This window comes from Haemorhous mexicanus, chromosome 29, assembly GCF_027477595.1.
Source record: "Haemorhous mexicanus isolate bHaeMex1 chromosome 29, bHaeMex1.pri, whole genome shotgun sequence".
In the NCBI taxonomy this organism is placed as follows: Eukaryota; Metazoa; Chordata; class Aves; order Passeriformes; family Fringillidae; genus Haemorhous; species Haemorhous mexicanus.
Window position 1 is genome coordinate 2,750,434 of NC_082369.1, and position 20,968 is coordinate 2,771,401.

At 53.2% G+C, this 20,968-nt stretch overlaps 1 protein-coding gene across 4 annotated transcripts in view; it reads right to left on the reverse strand.

Annotated features, from left to right (window-relative positions):
* REXO1 (RNA exonuclease 1 homolog) overlaps positions 1-14,027 on the reverse strand; it is a 47,068-nt gene extending 33,041 nt beyond the window's left edge. The window contains exon 1 of one of the 4 annotated variants that reach the window (XM_059870227.1): positions 13,748-14,027. In XM_059870227.1, coding sequence (XP_059726210.1) covers positions 13,748-13,937 — 190 coding nt within the window. In that variant the 5' untranslated portion in view covers positions 13,938-14,027. Of the gene's footprint in view, positions 1-2,763; positions 2,810-6,995; positions 7,178-7,294; positions 7,549-13,747 lie in introns of those variants that run through there. The other 3 variants (XM_059870230.1, XM_059870228.1, XM_059870229.1) reach the window with 3 other exon arrangements.
* Positions 14,028-20,968: the final 6,941 nt, after the last annotated feature.

Sequence of the window (20,968 nt, forward strand, 5' to 3'; positions counted from 1 at the left end):
TAGGTTTGGGGTATTTTAGAGAGGATACATAAATGCAAAGCTTCCTTTAGCAACAGGAAAAGGATCTCTCTAGCAGTTGGCAGAACTGGCCCCCAAGGAAGCAGAATGAAAGAGGCTGGGTTAAAATAAAGGCAGCAATTTCAGAAAATAGTTTTTATCCCTTTGGGTTTGCAAGGTTTTTTTCCAAACCAATTAGCTCCTGATTGAAGAGGGACTGTGGGCAATGGCAGAGTGATGTCTCCACCATCCACAGGCCTGCCTGAGCCCTGCTCAGAGCCAGAAAAGTGGGGAAAGAGGAACAAGGTGCTATTTCTACAACCAGCTCCCCTCCAGGTATTGCAGAGAGCTGTGATGATGACACAAAGAGTGCTTCCAAAGCCAGGGTGTGCTCCTCCCTGGCACACAGGGAGGGAGCAGGTGACAAACCAGGCACAGAGCAATTCCTGGTAAGAAACCTTGAAGAAAAGCAGTAACAAGGCAAAAACATGAACAAACCCATATGTAAACAGCAGCAGCATCAAGGCAAGGCTGTGTGCAGATTATCAGAACTGTCAGGGATAATATCAGCCTAAGTGAGAAGGAGCAGACAGCTCATCTCTGACCATGGGGTGAAACATCAGCTCCACACTGGCAGAAAGCACCAGTGCACTGAAGCCTGCTGGAGTCAGCTACTGCTCTCTAAATCTGGATTGAGACCTAAAATTCAGCACAAATATTTGAAGGGAACAGCTGAAAGGCTGATAATTCATGCAGAGCAAAGTATCAGATGGCCTGCAAACAGAGAACACAGAGTCTGGATCTAGAGACTTGCCAAAAAAAAGGCAACAAACCCCAACCAAACAAAAGCCATCTTGTACATGCAGGAAACCAAACTATTTTAACTATATCAGGATCAGGGAAAGCAGAGGGCAACCCCAGCAAAGACGTGGTGGCTGCTGCTTATCTCTAGCACAAAACTCCTGGCACATTTTCTGTGGCTGGAATGATGAAAACACCCATTATAACCTCAGGACGTGCCACAGGCTGTGAGACAGGGCAGGGAAAGAGCTCTGTGCAAGTGTGGGGGAGGCCTGATGGATTCTCCAGCACTGCTGATCAAAGGCTGCCTGGCCATGAAAGACTTGTGTAAGTGCCTCCAGGATGCCCATCAGCACCATCCCCTCTGGCCACGAGGCATCTGCAGAGAATGCAGCAAAAACAGAGCAGGAGGGGTTTAATGTATACAAAAACATATCTACTTTTTTTTTAATATATGTATATATATAAAAATTTCTTTTTATTTATATATATATTTGTGTAAATGTTATGATGTATAAATATATATTTTATATATATAACATTTATATAACATGTATACAAAAATATTTATATATAAATAGAAATATATTTATACATTTATTTATATCTATATAAATATATATCAATATATAATGTATATAATATATAATGTACAATACATATTTATATAATTTACATAAATTATATGTTTATTTTAAATATATTTCTTAAAATATATTTATATTTATATATTTATGAAATTTTGTTTAAACACTTATATAGTATATCTTTTTACAGTTATTTATAGTTCTATATATTTATATATTTATTTGATATCAATTTTATATCTATTTATATATATATATATATAATGGGGCATAAGCACACAAGTCTCCAAACCAGAGATGTTCAACCTGCCATTTGAAATCAGCTTTTCAGCTGCCAAACTGCACTCCCAGGAACCAGGAAAGGGAAGGATCCTACCCCTGAGATCTGACACTCAAAGGAGTCTGCTTCATGTTTTCCTTTATTCCTCCTCCCTTCACGAACCCGGGCACTCAGGGGGTGCAGGATGAGCTGCACTGGGGTGGCTGCTCTGCTGCAGCAGAAGGACTGAGGCACTCCTAGTGCAGGAACTCTTTTTGGAGGGATGGAAAGCAGAGGCTGCTCTGACCCTCAGGAATCACGAGACAATGAGACTTGAGATGCCAACTCCTGGCAGGATTGTGAACTAAACACTTTTTAAAGTACAAACTATTTTAATAAATTATTGTACCTCAGATACGTGAGAAACAAAAGGTGAGGTTACCATCAATATTATAGAAATCAAATTATTAATATTAATCAAGTTATTGATATTAATATTAATATATCATTAATAATTATCTCTATTATATTAACAGAGACACAGAGGTCTCTATGCAGAACCCCAGTGAACATTATATTTAACCCAGAACTGCTTTAGAACACACCCAACTGAGCTGTGCTTTAATCAGCCACTGCTGCACAGAAAATATGGAAGCACAGAACAAGATTCCACCTAAAATAACCAGGCTGATAGGTTTTTTCCCCTGGTTCCTGTCAGGATGATTGAGGGACACAAGGCCTCAGTTCCAAGGTGGAGCTGGATTATTACAAAGCTTCTCTGAGCCAGACTCCTCACTGGTCCTTCTAGTTTGGGCAACAGGCAACGGCAGTAAACAAAGCTGACATTAAAGAAGAGTGGGAGGACAAGGTCACCTGTGTGAAGGTAAAACTTATTTTACAGTGAATCATTCCAGAGAAAAGTCTTTCTTTTTTTTTTTGTCCAAGCCTACCACAGCACATAGCTGAGATGCTTTAAATACAGAAAAACCCAAATGTGTGACAGGTGAGCTGTAATGATAATGCAAACCTGCAGGTTTTGGAAGAAGACTCCAGCTCTTGAATGCATGGGGGAGACAGAATCCCAGATTGGTTCGGGTTGGAGGGGACCTTAAAGCTCACCCAGTGCCACCCCTGCCATGGGCAGGGACATCTTCCACTGTCCCAGGCTGCTCCAAGCCCCAGCCAACCTTGGACACTTCCAGGGATGCAGCAGCCACAGCTGCTCTGGACAACTGGGTGACAACTGCTTCTTCCATATCTGAGAGAGCTACTCAGCTGCTGCTGCCAGACAAAAAGGCTGCAAAAATTAGAAACTTTCAAATTTACAGCAATTAGGAATTCCAAACAAGATGCTTTGCTGGCCAAGCTGCAGAGGGCCCAGCACGGGTCAAAAGACATTGAACATTTCTTGTAGTGAACCCACAAGGACACTGAGGGGCTGGAGCAGGTCCAGGGGAGGGAACAGAGCTGGGGAAGGGTCTGGAGCAGCAAGAGCAGCTGAGGGAACTGGGAAAGGGGCTCAGCCTGGAGCAAAGGAGGCTCAGAGGGGACCTTGTGGCTCTGCACAGCTCCTGACAGGAGGGGACAGCCAGGGGGGTCGGGCTGTGCTCCAGGGAACAGGGACAGGAGGAGAGGGAATGGCCTCAGGCTGGGCCAGGGGAGATTTAGACTGGAAATTGGGAAAATTTCTTCACAAAAAGGGTTGTCAAACATTGGCACAGGCAGCCAGGGCACTGATGGAGTCCCTGTCCCTGCAAGTGCTCAAAAATCATGTGCATGTGGCACCTGGGGACACGGTTCAGTGGTGACCATGGTGGCTGGGCCAACTCCTGGACACAATGATCTTACAGCTCTTTTTGATTTTCAAGCCCTGCTGCTGCCGCTGAAGGCACCCACTGCCCTGGGTCATCTGCAGCTGGCAACAGAAGATGAATTCATGTGGAGGTGGGGAAGGTGAAAGCTGTTTGGAGACTCTTTGGAAAAGGAAAAAATAAAGGCATTTTTATTTCACATCATCAGAACAGCCTTGCTGGCTTAAGGGCTTGTTGTGTTTACAGCACCAGCACTCAGCAAAGGGACAACCTCTGTGATTGCAGAAAAATTATCACCACTGGAAAATCACTCTGAGCTTTGCATTTAACATTTCACAGAAGGGACAGTGGTGCCTCAAGAACAGAATGTTTCAGGGAGGTTTTACCAGCAGCCTGAGTTCTGCTACTCTTCAGAATTAAAGAGCACACAAGAAATGGCAGGTTTTGGCACAGAGCTCATTCGCCAGGACCCAAAGCAAATTTCCAACAATTAATTTAACAATAATATCCAACCACTTGGAAATAATTAACACTGAGATTTAAAATAGTACATTTCAAATAATCATCCAGAGGAAATGGGTTAGGAGGGCAGGGAAGGGGAGCTAAGAGAAATGTTTCTTCAACTTCAAATTCAACCCTAGTCCAAGGATTTGTTTTGCTCCTTTTTTGTGTTTTTGAAAAGTAAATCTAATTATAAAATTAAGTATTAAAAGCAGAGATACCCTTGTGTTGGTCAAGGAACACCAGGAAGCAAGGTTTGAGAGGCATTAGAGGTAGAAGAATCCCTGTGCACCCCAGTCCTTGGATTTATTCCTCCAGGGGTGGTATTTAGTGCCACAGCCTCAAAGTACTTCATGAACCTCTACAGTAATTTCTTTAATGGAAAAAAGGATGCAAATATGAGAAAAGAAAGTCTGATATTAGCAAGACTGAAAAACAGTCTGAACAGTCATCTCTCACTCCAAGGTATTTTTAGCCCTGCTGGGTTCCAGCAGGGCAGTGCTGGTTTCCCCAGGTGTTGTGGCCAATGGGGCCACCTGTCCCCACAGGCTGAACCCCAGGGGTCCCACTGAGGGACAAGAGCAGCCAGACAGCACCTCTGTACTGTACTCTGAGCTGTCTCCTCAGCTCAGCACTCCCAGACTGAGGGCAGGCAGTGCCCAGCAAGAAATCATGGAATGGTTGAGGTTGGAAGGGACCTCAAAGCCCATCTTCTTCCTGGACATCTCCCACCATCCCAGGCTGCTCCCAGCCCTGTCCAGCCTGGCCTTGGGCACTGCCAGGGATCCAGGGGCAGCCCCAGCTGCTCTGGGCACCCTGTGCCAGGGCCTGCCCACCCTCCCAGGGAACAATTCCTGCCCAAGATCCCATCCAGCCCTGCCCTCTGGCAGGGGGAGCCATTCCCTGGGTCCTGGCCCTCCATCCAAAGTCCTGATCTCCTGAGACAGGGACCTGCCCAAGGGGCTTCATTCAGCCAGAGCAGCTCCAGAGTGTCCTTCCAAAGCTGGAAGTGTTATCAGGGAACGACTCAGCAGGAAACTCAGGGCAGGTCCCAGAAAGCAGCTCAGACAGAAACAACCTGGGAGGCAGAACCCACCTCCTCAACTTATTCAAGGCAACACAACTTTGGGCATGTGATAGATGGGTATTGCCATGGTTGGCTCTCACAATTAAAAGGCAAATATCCTGTATACATGTTAAGAGAAGTTTATAGATTTATAGTTGTGTTTTACCCCCCTTGTGCTGATATCAGGGGTGGCCTGGGTTTGGGACATTTGGGAGGGTAGGACTGTTACTATGGCAATAAAAACCTGACCTCCAACCAAGACTTAAGGAAGTGAACTCCACCCCAGGACAGGAAAGAAGGAGCCAATGGACAGAACTTTGGGAGGGGCTAAAGGGTTAAAAAGCAAAACCTCCATTGTGTGGGTGAGAACGTGGGGGGAAAAATCCTCTACTCCAGGTGCTGTAATATTCTCTCTATTCAGTCTCCTGTTGTATTTTTGAAAAGGTTTTAATAAACATTTTATCATTTCTCACAGGCAGTTTTGTCTCTGGTGCAGCAAAACAAGAATCTGAGAGGTCCTCAAGCCACTGAGCATGGCAGCTTCACCCTCTTGGTGGCCTCACAGGGAGTCCCCAAGGACACCTGGGGCTGTCACTGCCTCACATAGCAACACCACCTCCATCCAGGGATGCAAAAGCCAGGACAGGATGACCTGGCCCACACCAAGCCACCACTGCTATCCCTTTACACCCAGATTCACTGACAGTCCCACACACTCTGCTGGAGAACAGCATCAAGGTCTCTGAGACATTTTCCTAAGAGGAAATCACACCACTGACACATTTCTCCCATAACTTAGGAAGAATGTGAGAATCCCAACTGGCTGGATTGGCCAGGACAGGCAGAGGACTAGGACTGGCACCCAAAATACACCCTGAGCCCACAGCCTGTCATGCACAGGCTGGAAGGAGTCTCAGCATTTGAACATCTGGATAGTCAGTGTTTGGGTTCTTTGGAGATCTTTCCATTCACCCTCTCATTTTAGCTATAAAGTTATTCCTCAAAATACAGGAAAAGTTGAAATTCTGTTTGGGGGAAAAAAGCCCCAACAAAACAAACTTAACAGAGACTTGTTTTTTTTCCTCTGAGAAAAAGCCTAGAAACCATTTCCACACCTCCTGTGTAAAGTACTGGATAAAACTAAGGATCTACTAAAAAATGCAATTAGCAGTGCAAGTCTTCTTTTCAAAGAAAGAAAAAATAATTAAATATTTTAAGTAATTCTGGTGACTTCTCTCCATTCAACTTCACCTTGAAAACTTACTCCAACCGGCACAGTCACAAGCAGCAACACCGACCAGTCCTTTAATTTTCCAGCCCTTTTCTGGCATGCTCCAGATAACTTATCAACTTCTCAACACCTGTCTGATTCTTTAACTAGTGTGAGGGAAAATTTCCTGCTTAAGACAAGAAAAAAAGAAAAAAAAAAAAACCCACAAAAACCAAAACTCAACTATTTCAACTTAGTCACAACTGGACACCCGAAAAACAAAGTTAAAAGTCAAAGAAAAGCACTTTTCAAGGTGTATTACATGAAAACACTTTAGCTGTGATGTATGAAAAGCTAAAAGCAAAACTTCAACTGTTTTTAAAACCTGTCTGGCTTTAAACAATTAAAAAGCTGGAATTAAAACTCTGCAGCTCCTTTAGGTCTTGGACACCTGCAGCTCCACAGCCACTTTTAACCACAGAACCCAACACCCCAGCACAATCCTCTCTTCAATAAAAATCCAAAATCTACAGGGGAATGAAAACCCTCGTAAACCAAACCCTCCAAAGCCAATGTGGGCTTTTCATACAGCACACATATTCCAGAAGCAGGTGACCCCCGACTCGGGTCTCTCGCTCAATGAATAGTGAGCACGTGAAAGCCACCCTGGCGAAGTCGCTTCTCTCCAGCTGCTCCTTCCCAGCCGCACCCCCCAAACCTCCACCTCACCCCGCAGGACGCCAAAACCTTCAGAAAGAGTTACCTGAGCTGCCCGGGGTCGATAAACACTGCAGGTATTTGTTCATGCTGGAGCCGCCCGGCGCTGCCGAGACGGCCCGGCACGGGCAGGCGGCAGCACGCGGTGCGCGGCTGCTGACACAGCACTTCGTGGGCACCGGGGCAGGCCCTGCCCCGGTCCCGCCTTCACCCTCCGCTGCTCCCAGCTCGGTGGGGCTCAGAGCGTCTGCAAGGGCTCCCCGACCCCGTTCCTCTTTCCTAGCGCTGCTGCCCTCACCTTGGGGGAGTTTCTGACCTCCTCCTCCTCCTCTCCCCACTCCCCACCTGCGGCTGCTTTCGGCTTGGTCTGAGCTCCGCACGTTGCCCGCAGTGGCTCCCCAAACATCCATCCCCGGCCGTGCCGACCCAAACCCGCGCAGCTCTGCAGCCTCCGGGCCAGCAGGAGAGGAGGTGGCAGGGCTAGGACACAGCCTGGGCCAGCAGGGGAGGAGGTGGCACAGCTGGGACACAGCCTGGCCCTGCCTGTCGCTGCCTGCCCCAGCCCACGGGAGCCACCCGGCGCCTCCGCCTCGCCCAGCGCACGGAAGGCGCTCCGGGAAGCGCTGGATTAGTGCATTGTGCTTCCCACTGGCGCGGCGGGGCTTGGCTGGAGATTAAAAACATAAATTAGAGGAAGTGTTCAAATGTCAGGGACGAGAGGAATTTTTCAATCTCGGAATTGCAGACACAGGGCTCCTGGCCGGGCAGAGAAGAGCCGGGGACTCACCAGCACTGGCATAACTCCAGCTGTGCCAAACCCAAAATCCTGCTAGCTTGCTGGAGATCTGCTCCCACCTCCTGCTTTTCACACATCTGGAACTGCCCCACATGGGGAAACTCGGAATTTTAGGGGGGAATCTCCCCACAGCCACAGAAAAACCAAATACGGGAAGTGTCCAGTGAGGCCGCACAAATCCCGGCACAAAGGGCACCTGCACCTGCCCAACCACAGGAACACCCGAACTGACAGTGCAGGGAAATCACCACAAATCCCAAACTGCTGAAAAGACACATCCCGACCTCACCACCAATTGGTTCTTCACTCTTCATTTCAAAACTTGGTTAAAAATGAAATCCACTGGTGGCACTTCGGTAATTATTCTCCTAAACACAGATGGGGGAGGGAAAAGTAGAATTGATGCCCCCTCCCAGTTCATGGACTGGAGCACCCAACACTGAACACCTGCTTTGCTCTGTCAGTGAAATGATACCGAAAACACTTGGGTTTCCACTTCTGCTGCAGCAAATAGAGCACTAAAGCTCTCTGCTGAGATGATCTTGCACATCAGTTCCAGGAAGGAAAATGCTCTGAGAAAGATGTTTTTTCATCCCTTCTACAACGCAGTGTGAACATGGCCTGCAATGTGAGTCACACCAAGGCTCTAAATCCCAGCCTGTGCCAATGCTGCTCCCACAAACAGGCACAGCCCCTCAGCAGGGCTGTGTGAGAAACCTCACAATGGCCCTGACACAGTGTTGAGTGAGGGGAGATTAAAGCTGGGTTTTAACTTCTAAAGAGCCTCTTTAGGTTTTACCAAGTATCACAGAACCATAGAATGTCCTCAGTTGGAAAGGACCCACAGGGATCACCAGCCCAGCCCCTGTCCCCACACAGCCACCCCAACACCCCCACCCTGAGCAGCCCTGAGAGCTCCTGGAGCTCTGGCAGCCTTGGGACCATTCCCTGGGGAGCCTGGGCAGTGCCCAGCACCCTCGAGGGGATTTTCCTGGTCACAGCCATCCTCTGTGGCTGCTTTTGGGCAGAAGAAGGGAGAGGTGAAGTGCCTCCCTGCACCAGTGACAGGATCCAGGGTTAAAGCTGGGAAGATAAGCCCAAGGATTTCTCAACACTTGACTTGAGCCCAACAGTGTTGCAGCAGTTCAATGTTTGTCAACCACACAGAGGAGCAGAACTCTGTCCCTGACACCTTCCACAGATTTGATCCAGGTCTAACCAGCAAAGCTTTGTACACCCAGATAGAAAATCCACACAGCCAGAAAACTGCTCCAACAAGCTTTGGACCACATCAGAAAACTGCTGAGCAGCTCAGCACACTCCACTGCAGAACAAAGTACTTCAGGCAGGGTGCTGAAAACCTGGCTGGCTCTTCCCATCCCACAAAAACACAAGGATCAGGACCTGAGGGAGTGGCTGGAGCTGGGCCAGGGCTTGGCATGGAGCTCAGGGCAAGGTTCTCCCCCCAAGGGTGCTGGGCACTGCCCAGGCTCCCCAGGGAATGGTCCCAAGGCTGCCAGAGCTCCAGGAGCTCTCAGGGCTGCTCAGGGTGGGAGTGTTGGGGTGGCTGTGCAGGGACAGGGATTGGATTTGATGATCCCTGTGGGTCCATTCCAGCTCTGCAAATTCCAGGATTCTGTGATCAGTGCAGACAAAAGAACTCAGAGCTCCAGACCTGGAAGCAGCTTTCTGCTCTGGGTTCAAAAACATCCACCTCCAAAACACCCCCAGACAGCATCAAACCAGCAAGCTAGGGCTGCCTACCTTAAGATATTTATGAAGAGCTGTATTATGCCTCTTTTATGTCTTTCAGCATACTCAGGACCTCGACTTTAAAGAGAGACCTATTTTTCCCCTCTACAGCTCTTGAAAAGACGCTTTTAGGACTGAAGGCAGCTCTTCCCTCCTCCTTACAGCGCACGCTTTCAAAGCACTTCACACACATTCAATAATCTTTTCATCCTGCTCTGAAGCAGGTGGGTTTTAGTCGTCTCAGAGATGGAAAAAGCACTTCAGCCAAGTCAGGATGAGAATTTGCAATCTCCAGATTCCCAGTCCTGGACAGAAAACCCCATCAGCCTCAGTGCTCAGCCAGCACAGAATCTTCCAAGGCAAACCTCCAAGGCACCCACATTCTCTTACCACACAGGCAGATCCCTGCAATAAAACACAGGAATATACTTCCCACACCAGACATTCCATGTTTCAGACCCCAGCTCAAACGTGCCCCTCACTCAGCATCCTTGTATTTATGGACCTGCTTCCAGACAGGAAGGAAAGGGAACTCCTGCCACATCCAGCAGCAGTTAGGGAAAACTCAGTCCTGCAGATGTGCAAGGGACATGGAGGGCTCTGCACCACTGTCCCCCAGTGCCAGGGAGGACTCCAGCACTGTGTGTGCAAAACAGGGATCATTTATGAACATCTGAACCTTGGGAAGCCTGGAGCCGTGAGGGTGGGCAAAAAAAGGGGGGAAAACAGTGCTGCATCCCACTAATTCCTCTTTCCACATCCTCTCTGCTCCACCTGGCACATGTGCATGCGCCACCTCCTCCCACAACCTGCAAGGGCCAGCTCCACTTGCAGTTTTCAAAAGCTCCTTTCAAAGCTACAAAATTGCACCAAGAGTTTTGGGGTTCCTGCCAATCCTCTGGTGATCCTCAAACATCAAAGCCAGCCCCAGCCTCAAATCAATATGCTTAGCAGGCTGCTCCTTTAGATGTTATCCTTTTTTTCTAGGCACCATCCCAGAAAACACCAATCTGTGCTATAGCTCTTGGTGTAGAAACCCACCTGCCTTGGCAAAAAAATGACATTTTTAAAGCTTCTCTATCGAGTGATGTGATTAAATAGGTCAGACCTGCCCACGTGCATGGTTAGAGGCTACTTCAAAACAAGACAGGCAGTTTCCCTGGCAGGGAGCAAGCCCTGGGGGATGGAGAACCTGCTTCCAGAAGATGGTTGCTGGGTTCTGGCTGAGCTACTACACCCTCTAGTGTAAATCCTACAGATCCTTCCAGGCCAGGAGCCTCGGGCAGGCAGGGAATGACAGGAGCACTTCAACCAGAATCCTTCCCAGGAAGCTGAGCCAAGCACTGCAAAATAACTGCAAAAGTGTCTCCTGCTCCTACAGGAATCAGGAACATATTGTGACCTGCTGGAGTCTCTTCTAAAACCCTGAGACTGCAGCAGGTCCATTGCTCATGTCCCATTTCTCAATTGGAATCACAGAATGGTTTGGGCTGAAAGGGACCTCAAAGCCCATCCAGAGTCCCAGGATGGTTCGGGTGGGAAGGGACCTCAAAGCCCATCCAGTGCCACCCCTGCCATGGCAGGGACACCTCCCACTGCAAGCCCTGTCCAGCCTGGCCTTGGGCACTGCCAGGGATCCAGGGGCAGCCCCAGCTGCTCTGGGCACCCTGGGCCAGGGCCTGCCCACCCTGCCAGGGAACAATTCCTGCCCAAGATCCCATCCAGCCCTGCCCTCTGGCAGGGGGAGCCATTCCCTGGGTCCTGTCCCTCCAGGCCTTGTCCCCAGTCCCTCTCCAGCTCTCCTGGAGCCCCTTCAGGCCCTGCCAGGGGCTCTGAGCTCTCCCTGGAGCCTTCTCTTGTCCAGGGGAGCACCCCCAGCTCTCCCAGCCTGGCTCCAGAGCAGAGGGGCTCCAGCCCTTGCAGCATCTCCGTGGCCTCCTCTGGCCTGGCTCCAGCAGCTCCACGTCCTCCTGCTGCTGTTGCCCAGGGCTGGGGCAGCTCTGCAGGTGGGAGCCAACACAGAACTAACATTCAAAAATGGCTGGAGGCAAACCCTGAGCTGAGACAGAACTCACAGATCCCTGTTATGCCAGCTGTGTCATGTGCTGGATGCCAAGGGTTTGGGAGAGAGGCAGGAACAGGCTCTGAGCTGGCAGCAGGGAGCAGTGCCTGGAGCTCAGCCTCATCATCCTGCTTCTTTCACAAGTGACAGAACCTTCCCCTTGGGAAACCAGGCCCACACTGGGGCTTTTCTTTGCCAAAAAAACTCTTCTCTAAGTGCTGTAGATTAGGTTGACTACTAAGAAAATACAGAAATTATATAGAATAGATTCTACACAAGAATTTCTATTAAGAAATAAGAAAATAATATTCTATTAAGAATATAGGAATAAGAATTTATAATAAGTAATTCCATAAGAATTTATAAGAAATTCTATAAGAATTTCTGTAAAAAAATTAAGAATATATAGAATATAGAATTAAGAAAATCTATTTCTTTCACAGAAAAAGTTGTCAAGCACTGGAAGGGGCTGCCCAGGGCAGTGGTGGAGTCCCCATCCCTGGAAGTGTCCAAACAACATGTGGATGTGGCTCTAGAGGACAGGGCTTGGTGGTGACCACAGTGGTTGAAGGTTGGATTTGATGAACTTGGAAGGCTTTTCCAACCTTAACAATTCCATGATTGTAAGGAAAGTTCTTACTCCCAAAACTCAAGCTGCTTCTCATGTGTCTGACACGCCCAGGCCAGGCCTAGTAAGGCACTGGGGTATTCTTCTTGCCTTTCAGCTTGCACCAACACTTCCAGCCAGCTCTGGGAGCCTCACACACTTCCCAGGGGCACACAGAGGTTTTCCCTTCCCCTCTTCAAACTCCAAACCCAGCCCCAGCTCTCAGCAAGCACAGCAGCACCTGGTGCAGGCCAAAATGAGCAATTCCAGTTCCAAAACTGACAGATATTTATAGATGTGCAGGAACAGCACGCTGAAAGAGAATTACAACATCATCTAAAGAACCATCCTAAAGCATTCTAGGGAGCTTTTAAAATTCAAAAGAACACCAAAATTGGCAAAAAAAAAACTTTGTCTTTCTAACAATTATTTGCCTGTGACAGCCCTTAGAATGTTTCCTTTATTTTAAACTAAACTAGTAGTGGTGGTAAGCTGGCCTGGTAACCAGGAGACATCAATAATTAATCCTCTTCCAAACAACCCAAAGAGAGCAACCCAAATTTGAGTAAGCACACAAAAAAAACCCCACAAGCTAGGCTTTGTTTTGGCAATTTCTGCTTCAGATTATTAGAGACTGTCCACACCAGCATTATTATCCCATTATACCTAACAGAAATAAAAAAGCTTTGACATAAAGAAAACCAGCAGGGCTCTTCTGCGGAGAAGAATGCAGGCTTTTTTCTGCCAATAAATCAGCAGAACAGCAAATAATGTGTATAAATAAAATGGCAAGAACTGCTGGAAGAAGGGCCAACAATAGCTCACTATTGATCCTGGTGGGTCTGTTCCAGCTCAGGATATTCCATGGCTGCCTGATTCACTGGGTTTTTGTGCCAGGCTGCCTTTGAGAAGCCTGGCAGTGCCCTGTGCCTCACAAGCCGCTCGGAGGGGGTCTGGCTGACCACAGCCCCCCAGAGAACGAAGAGAGCCCAGCACAGGCCATGCCTCCCCGCTCCAGGCAGCTCCTGGATCTAACGGGAGCTGTCAGCAGCTCTGGAATCCGGCCTGACACCTCAGCGCCACGTGAGGCCAGTGCCCGGAGCGACAAAGAACGGGACCGGGGCAGCGCCGGGGCTGTCCCGGAGCCTCGGGACGCTGCTCGCCAACACCCGGCGGGATCCCACCGACGCCAGCCACCCTCACCCGCTGGGGCCGCTCGGTTCCTTCAAACCCTCCTCGGGACCCAGGGCGAGCTGACAGCCGCGGGCAGGGCTGGGCACACGCAGCCATAGAGCCGGGGCACGGCCGGGCTCCGCCGGTGACACCGACAGACCCCGGATCGCCGCACTGCGGACGGGCTTGCGGGGCGATCCCGCGGCGCTAGGAGCTGATCCGGGCCCTGAACGGTGGGCAGGCGGCAGGGGAGGAGACCAGGCACGGGCCTGCCCTCGCCGGGGGGAAATCGCACGGGGCGGGGGGCAGAAAGCATGACCGGGCCGGGGCGGCAGGGACGGGAACGGCCGCAGCCGGGGACGGGGCCGCGGGAAGGTGAGGGGGCACCGCGGCCGGGCCGGGCCGTACCTGCGCCGTGTCCGAGCGGGAGCCCCACGCTGGGGTCGCCTGAGGCTCCGGAGGCTCCGCACGGCGCTGGGGCCACCGGGGGGTGGCGGAAGTGGCAGTAGGGCCTGCGGCATCCCCGGCCCGGCCCCGACCCCCCGGCGTTGAGGAACGGGCAGTCGATGCCGCGGAAGTAGCCGGTGGATCTGAGCATCCCGCCGGCTGCGGGGCGGGAGCGGGGCCGGGCGGGCGGAGGAGCCGCGGGCGGCCGAGACGCGCTCCCGCCTCACACGGCCGGTACCGGCCCCGCCGCCATCTTGGGAGCGCCGGGCGCGGCAGCGAGGACCCCGCGACGCCGCTGCCCGCACAGGGCTGCCCGCGGCGCGCCTGAGAGCGGGGCGGGGCGGGCGGGGCTGAGGGAGGGCCGGGAGCGGCCACGGGATCCGGGATGTCCTGAGGGGGATCCGCAGCGAGCGTGGATTCAGCCCCTGTCCCTGCACAGCCACCCAGCACCGCGACCCTGAGCAGCCCTGAGAGCGCTGTCCAAGTGCTCCTGGAGCTCTGGGACCATTCCCTGGGGAGCCTGGGCAGTGCCCAGCACCCTCGGGGGGAAGAACCTTGCCCTGAGCTCCATGCCAAGCCCTGGCCCAGCTCCAGCCCTTCCTGGCCTCCTGTCCCTGTCCCAGAGCTCAGCCCCTGGCCCTGTGCCTCCCCTGGGGAGGAGCTGCAGCCCCCCAGGAGCCTCCCCTCAGTCTCCTGTGCTCCAGCTGAACAAACCGAGCTCCAGCGTTCCCTCGGGCCTGGCCGGGCTGTAGAGCTGCCATGCAGAACCAGCGCTCTCCGGGCTGCTCAGGGTGGGGTTGTTGGGGTGTCTGCAGAGCCGGGAGTTGGGCTCGGTGGTCCTTACAGTTCCCTTGCAACTCGGGATATTCCAGGATTCTGTAATCCAAAATCAGCCGGATTTGGCTGGGGGTTCAGCCAGGGCTGGAGCCACCTCACCCTGCTGCTGGCTGTGGGCACAGTAATGGTCACGGGCTCCTTGCTCTGTGGCCCATCAGCCAAGAATCCTCAGCACAGACCACGGTGGAGCACCGTGGACCACACCGGCAGAGCCTGCAGACCCCAGCATGGACCATTGCCCCAGTCCCAGTATTCCCAGGATGGACCACCATGGACCGCTGGCCCAGCACATTCCAGTATTCCCATCATGGACACTGCCCCAGCCCCCAGCCTGCTGCCTCCAGCATGGACCATCAGCCCAAGCAGGGATCAATCCCTAGCGTGGACCACCATGGACCACCAGCCCCAGCATGGATCAATCCCTAGCGTGGACCACCATGGACCACCAGCCCCAGCAGGGATCCATCCCTAACATAGACCCCTGTTAAAAATAGGTTAGAAACGGTTGTAAAATAGTTGGTAATTGTTAAACATGTACTATTAGTTTGGTTATGGTAAAAGAGGTTAAAAGGGTAGTTATAAGAAATACGGTACTCTAGGTACCATAATACACCTAAGTAAAGTGCACCACCCCCCAAGCGAAAGGGACAGAACTGTAATGGGCCAATCAAGCGCCTTAAGCTTTCATGCAAATGAAGGATCCAAAAAGAAACCAATCCAAAGGGACAAGGAACAGGATGAAAAGGGGCTTCTGACCCAGGGAAGCTGTGCCACTCCACCTGGGACATCGGGGCCATCGCTGCTGAGCAGCCCCAGTGCCGGCGCTGCTCTGTCCTCGGCAAGAACGCTCCTGCTCAGCCTGGGTCTCCTTGCTTTAGGCCTTTCTTTTATTATAATAAATGCTGCTATCACTTTTAGTACAGACCACTGCCCCGGTCCCAGTACACCCCACTGCCTCAGCATGTCCCAGCATGGGCTACTATGGACCACCAGCCCCAGCACAGCCCCCAGCCCAGCATGGACCACCTCAGACCAGCTCTCTGAGCCCCAGCATGGCTTGGGCCTCCTGGAGAGCAGTAGCACAGTGGACAGGTTTGGGCAGTGACCTGAGGCCAGGCCAAGAACTGGTTCCACATCCCATGAGGGCCCAGCCCCCTCCTTGCCCCAGGTCACCACAGCTGCATTTACCAGCAGGGAAAGAGAGGCACACAGTGACAGCGCTTTGGCTGAGCTCAGAGCAGGGACTTGGAGCCAGCCCTGTGGGGATCAGTCAGGTGAGGAGCTGTCTTAGGTTGGAAGATGTGGCTGGGGGTGTGTTCTATTCCCATCTGTCAGAGCTGGGGCAGTTCTCCTCTGTTCATGGGGCAGTTTTCTTTATCTCTCCCACAGCCAATCCTCCGTCCAGGAGATCTCTGCTGTCCATGGCCACTGAGTGTCCCTGCAGGGCTGATCAAATTCCACCATCCCATGGGGAGATGCTCCACCCAGGGGAGGAGCCAAGCATTCCTACCTGGATCCAATCTGACCTGGGCACAGCCCAGCAGCCTTTGCCCACTGCATTCCCAGAGGAGCAGCTTTCTGCTGCCCTGCATTCCCAGAGGAGAGCAGGCCCATCTCCAGCAGCCCTGGAGCTCCAGAGGAAAACTCCCCCCTTGTGCAGGATCCCTGCTCCAGCAGAACCACAGCTGGCACTGCAGGAGGGCTGAGCCCCCCTGGGATGGGACTGTGCCACCACCCTGAGCCCCCCTGGGATGGGACTGTGCCACCAGCCTGAGCCCACCTGGGATGGGACTGTGCCACCACCCTGACCCACAGGGGGGCAGGGCCTGCTCTCACTCTGGCAGGGTTGGTTTGTATTACTGAATTTTTAATTTTATTTTTATTTTCTTCCCTAGTAAAGAACTGTTCTGTTATTCCTATTCCCATATCTTTGCCTGAGTGCTCCTTAATTTCAAAATTATAATAATTCAGAGGGAGGGAGTTTACATTTTCCATTTCAGGGGAGGCTCCTGCCTTCCCTAGCCGACACCTGTCTGTTCAAGCCCATACAGGGACATCCACAGCTCCTGGGAACCCCCTGGCACTGCCCCTGCCCTGGGTGCTCAGAGCAGGGAGACTCCACCTGCAGCAGGTGAGGCTGTTCTTGGGCCAGCAAGAAGCCAGCCCTCCCAGGGGAAATCCCATGGAGTGGAACAGGACAGCCCAGCCTGGGGTTCAGGGGAGCCTCACCTCCTGTGCAAGGAGAGATGGGAAGCTCAAGGGCAATGCCAGGAACAATTGGGTGATGCAGAGGAAGGTGCACAAGGAGGAGCTGGCCTTGGCCAAAGGGAGGGACAAGGGAAAGATTGCAGAATTGTGTTTTGTAATAGTCTTAAGTGAAAAAAACCCTCTTTGTTTTCCAAATTGGGCAGATGCTGCTGCGTCGCTCCCACAGCATCCCAGCAGAGCCCAGGAACCCAGCACTGAGCAGAACCAGCAGCTGCTGCCCCTGGGACACCTGAATAATCCCTAAAGAGCTTCTAAAATCAGGGGACCCCAGGAGATAAGCTGCCTTCCCTTGGGCAGAAACCTGGCCCTGGCACTGGGGGGGGCTGTGCTGAGACCCCCACCCACCCCTCCCCACCAGGCCTGGGAGAGCAAGCTCATCTTCCCCCCACAAAACAGAGTGGTTTCATTTTTTTATGGCATGGTTAAATGCATTTTATAGAACTTCAGCTGTAACAGAGAAGTTTCAAGAAAGACACACGCCTAAAAGTGCAGACACACGGGGTATTTCCCTGCTTTATAATTCTTATCCTGTGCTTCTTCAACTCACAAACCAGCAAAATAAAAGAAAAGAAATGAAATAAATAAAATAATAAATAAAATAAAAAATGAAATACTTGTTTCTGCCCAGACATGGAAGACCCCACATGGAAATCCTTCCCAAAATCGATGCTGGTATTGCTGTTGCCTCCTCACCTAAGCTCAGGTAACTGGGATATCCACTCAGCTCCCAGTCAGGAGCACTGGGAAAGCTCCCGAGGCTCCCCCTGCACACCCAGGCAGCCCCTCTGGAAGCAGCACCCCCAAATTCCCCCACCCTGCCCAGCACTCCAAAGAATCCCTCCAGCCCTGCTCAGGACCTGAACCCCCCCAGTGTCCTGGACTGACCAAGGGACCCCCAAAACTGACCCAGCACCTCAGAGCTCCTGAGCCTCTGCAGAGAAGGGAGGGGACCCCAGAGAGTGAGGGGACCCCAGACAGAGGCTCTGATGTCAGGGGAGGAGGGGACGAGCTGGGGCAGGGGGGGCACAGGGTGGGGCTGTCACTGACCCTGCAGGGACAAGGGGACAGGGGCTTGGCCCTCGCTGCCCCAGGAGAGCCAGGCAGGGGCATGTCACTGCATCAGGGCCAGTCACCCCTGTCACAGCCCTTCCTGCTGCTGGGGACACAGGGACCTGTTCCCTGTGGCAGGGACACACCACACTGTGCTGAGTGACACAGGGTGACAGAGGGCACAACACTGTGCTGAGTGACACAGGGTGACAGGGGGCACAACACTGTGCTGAGTGACACAGGGACCTGTCCCCTGTGAGAGGGACACACCACACTGTGCTGGGGGACACAGGGACCTGCCCCCAGTGACACCACACTGTGCTGAGGGACACAGGGGCCTGCCCTGGTGCCAGGGTGACCTCACTCCTTGCTGGGTGTCTCCCACACCCCCAGGACCAGCTGTGGCAGCTCCAGAGCTGCCAGGGGGTTGCTCCTGGTTCCCTTCCCAGAGCAGAGGTCAGATCCAGCCTAGGGCTTGGGGGTCCCCTGGGATCTCATCCCCACCCTCCAGCCCTGCCCCCCAGCTGATCCCTGCCCTGCCACCCACCCCCAGCTGGGGGAATGGGGTCGAGTTTTGGGAGAAGAACCCAAAAAAATGGAAAGCAGATTCTGGTGTGAGCAGAGCCTCTCCCCACAGACCCCCACTCCCTGCTCCTTGCTCTGCATCACCTCATCTGAGCTCCCAGGACGAGTTTCTGCCCCCCATGGGGGAGATTTTCTCTGCATCCACATGGGAACTTTTCCAGCCTCAGCACGAGGTACCGGGGGGGGTTGTGAAGCTGGAGAAGGGAACAGAGCTGGGAGAACAGGGCCTTCCTTCCCTGGAGCTGCCAGAACATCCTCACATGGGGTCACATCTTCACCAGGGTGGGCTGACCAGGATGGTGACATCACTCCCAGTACTCCCAGTACCTCATCCTGGTACCACCCTACATTTAACACCCCATGGCCCATGTTCCCCATGGCAGTTCCTTCCCATACAGGGGTTCTCTGTGACACCCCATAATCCCATCCACGTCCTGGGCAATGGCCTGGCTGCTGCCTCCCCCCCTGCCCAGCCCCAGCCCACGGAGTACCAGCCACCCTGGGGGATGCTCCAGCTCCCCACAGGTGTTTCCAGCTCCCCACAGTTCTTCTGGCACCCCAAAGGGTGCTTTCCATTCCCCAGGGGATGCTCCAAGTCCCCACAGGTGCTCCTGGCACATGAAGGGGATGCATCCCAGCCCCTCCTCCAGGACGTTCTGGTCCCTCTATGGTATTTTCATGCCCCCAGGATGTTCCTAAGGGGATGCTCTGACCCCTCCAAGAATGCTTTGTCACGAAGGGGCGGCTCCCAGCCCCCCACGGGGATGCTTTGCCCCCCCCAAAGGGACATTTCCCTCCCGCAGGGTGTCCCAGCCCAGTGCGGGGTCCCAGCTGTGCTGTCCAGGCGCTGTCACCGCGGGGCTGTGGCAGCCCGTGGGCCTCCCTTGGCCGTCCCAGCCTCCAGGAACGCTCAGGCATAGGATGACAAAGGGAAGCTCACAGGGGGCAGCGGGCCCGGCCCCACACTCCTGCGAGAGCTCCTGCAGACAGAGGAGAGACGTGAGAGGACAGCGAAGGGACCTGAGGATCCTGGGGAGCTGGGAAATCCCGAGCAGCTGAGGGGATCTAGGGCAATCCCAGGGAGTTGAGGGATCCTATGGCATCCTGGGGGATCCCAAGGAGCCAGGGGAGCTGGGGGGTCAGAGGGAGCTGGAGATTCTGGGGCTGCCCCACATCTCCAGGAGGTGAAAACAGCCCCTGGGTGTCCCTGGGGCAGGGCACAGCCCTGGCAGGGCTGCGGGCCCTGGGCCGGTTCGGGATGGGCACGGGGGAGGTGCGGTGGGGCCGGGGGTGCAGAGACTGCTGTGGAACCCCAGGGTGAGGAGAGGGGGCAGAGGAGGTGTGGGGCTGCTCAGGGGTGTGTGCACAGCTGTGTGTAAGTGCACATCTGTGTGTGTATTTGGGTGTGAGTGCACATCTGTGTGAGTGCACATCTGTGTGAGTGTGTGTGCATGTCTGTGTCTGCGCAGGTCCCTGTGTGTCTCTGGACACCTCCTGTGTGTGTGTGCAGGTCTCTGCAGGGCTGTGCACACTCCTGTGTGTGTGCACACATGTGCAGGGGTCCCTGTGTGCACACCTGTGCATGAGCAGGCGTGTGCTGTGTGCACACCTGTGCACAGACAGAGCAGCGTGGGGCCATCCCATGGATTCCCGCCCAGGCCCAGGGTCCCAACCCAGCTCAGAGACCCTCAGGAACCAGCCAGCAGGGCAGGGCCAGGCGCCCCCCCGGGTTCTGGGTGCCCCCTCAAGGTTGTGGATGCCCTCTCAGGGTGTCCCCAGGGCTGTGATGTCCCCAGGGCCGTGGGTGCCCCCCCTGCCCCCCTGCCCGTGTCTCACCAGGGAGGTGCCGCCGGTGTCGCGGTGCAGCCGCGGGCTCATCGGGCTCTGCGCTGCTCGGGGAGGGGGACACAGCTCTGCTCCCCCAGCTCTGCCCCCACAGCTGTCCCCATTGTCCCTGCTGTCTCCAAGGCCTCCACCTCACTCAGCAGAGCCAACACATTCTCCGTTCTTCTTTTCCTTTCTGTTTCCTTCCCTCCACCTCAGCCAGCACCGTGCTGTTCTCCTCACCACAGCATCCTCTCCCAAAGTGGTCCCTTCTCCCAGCCCGACCTCCGATGGGATCCTTCCCCTCTGCCCTTTTATACCGTCTTTGTTCATATGACAACCACGTGGAAAACCAGAGCAGAGCTCAGAAAAAAGCTCCTTAACTTGCTTTAATTCAGTTTCCTGGATCCCATGACTGAGCTCGGCCTCTGAACAAGGTCTCATGACTGTGGCATGCAGGCCCTGGCCATCAAAAGCCTCATTTATGCCCAAAGGAGACTTAAACCCCTCTTGGCCGGACACCCAATGTCCCCCATGCCCAGCCTGGGCCCCTGTGCCCCCCTGGCTGGGGGCTTCAAACCAGCCAGAGGGATACCTGCCCTGACCCTGCTCTGCTCT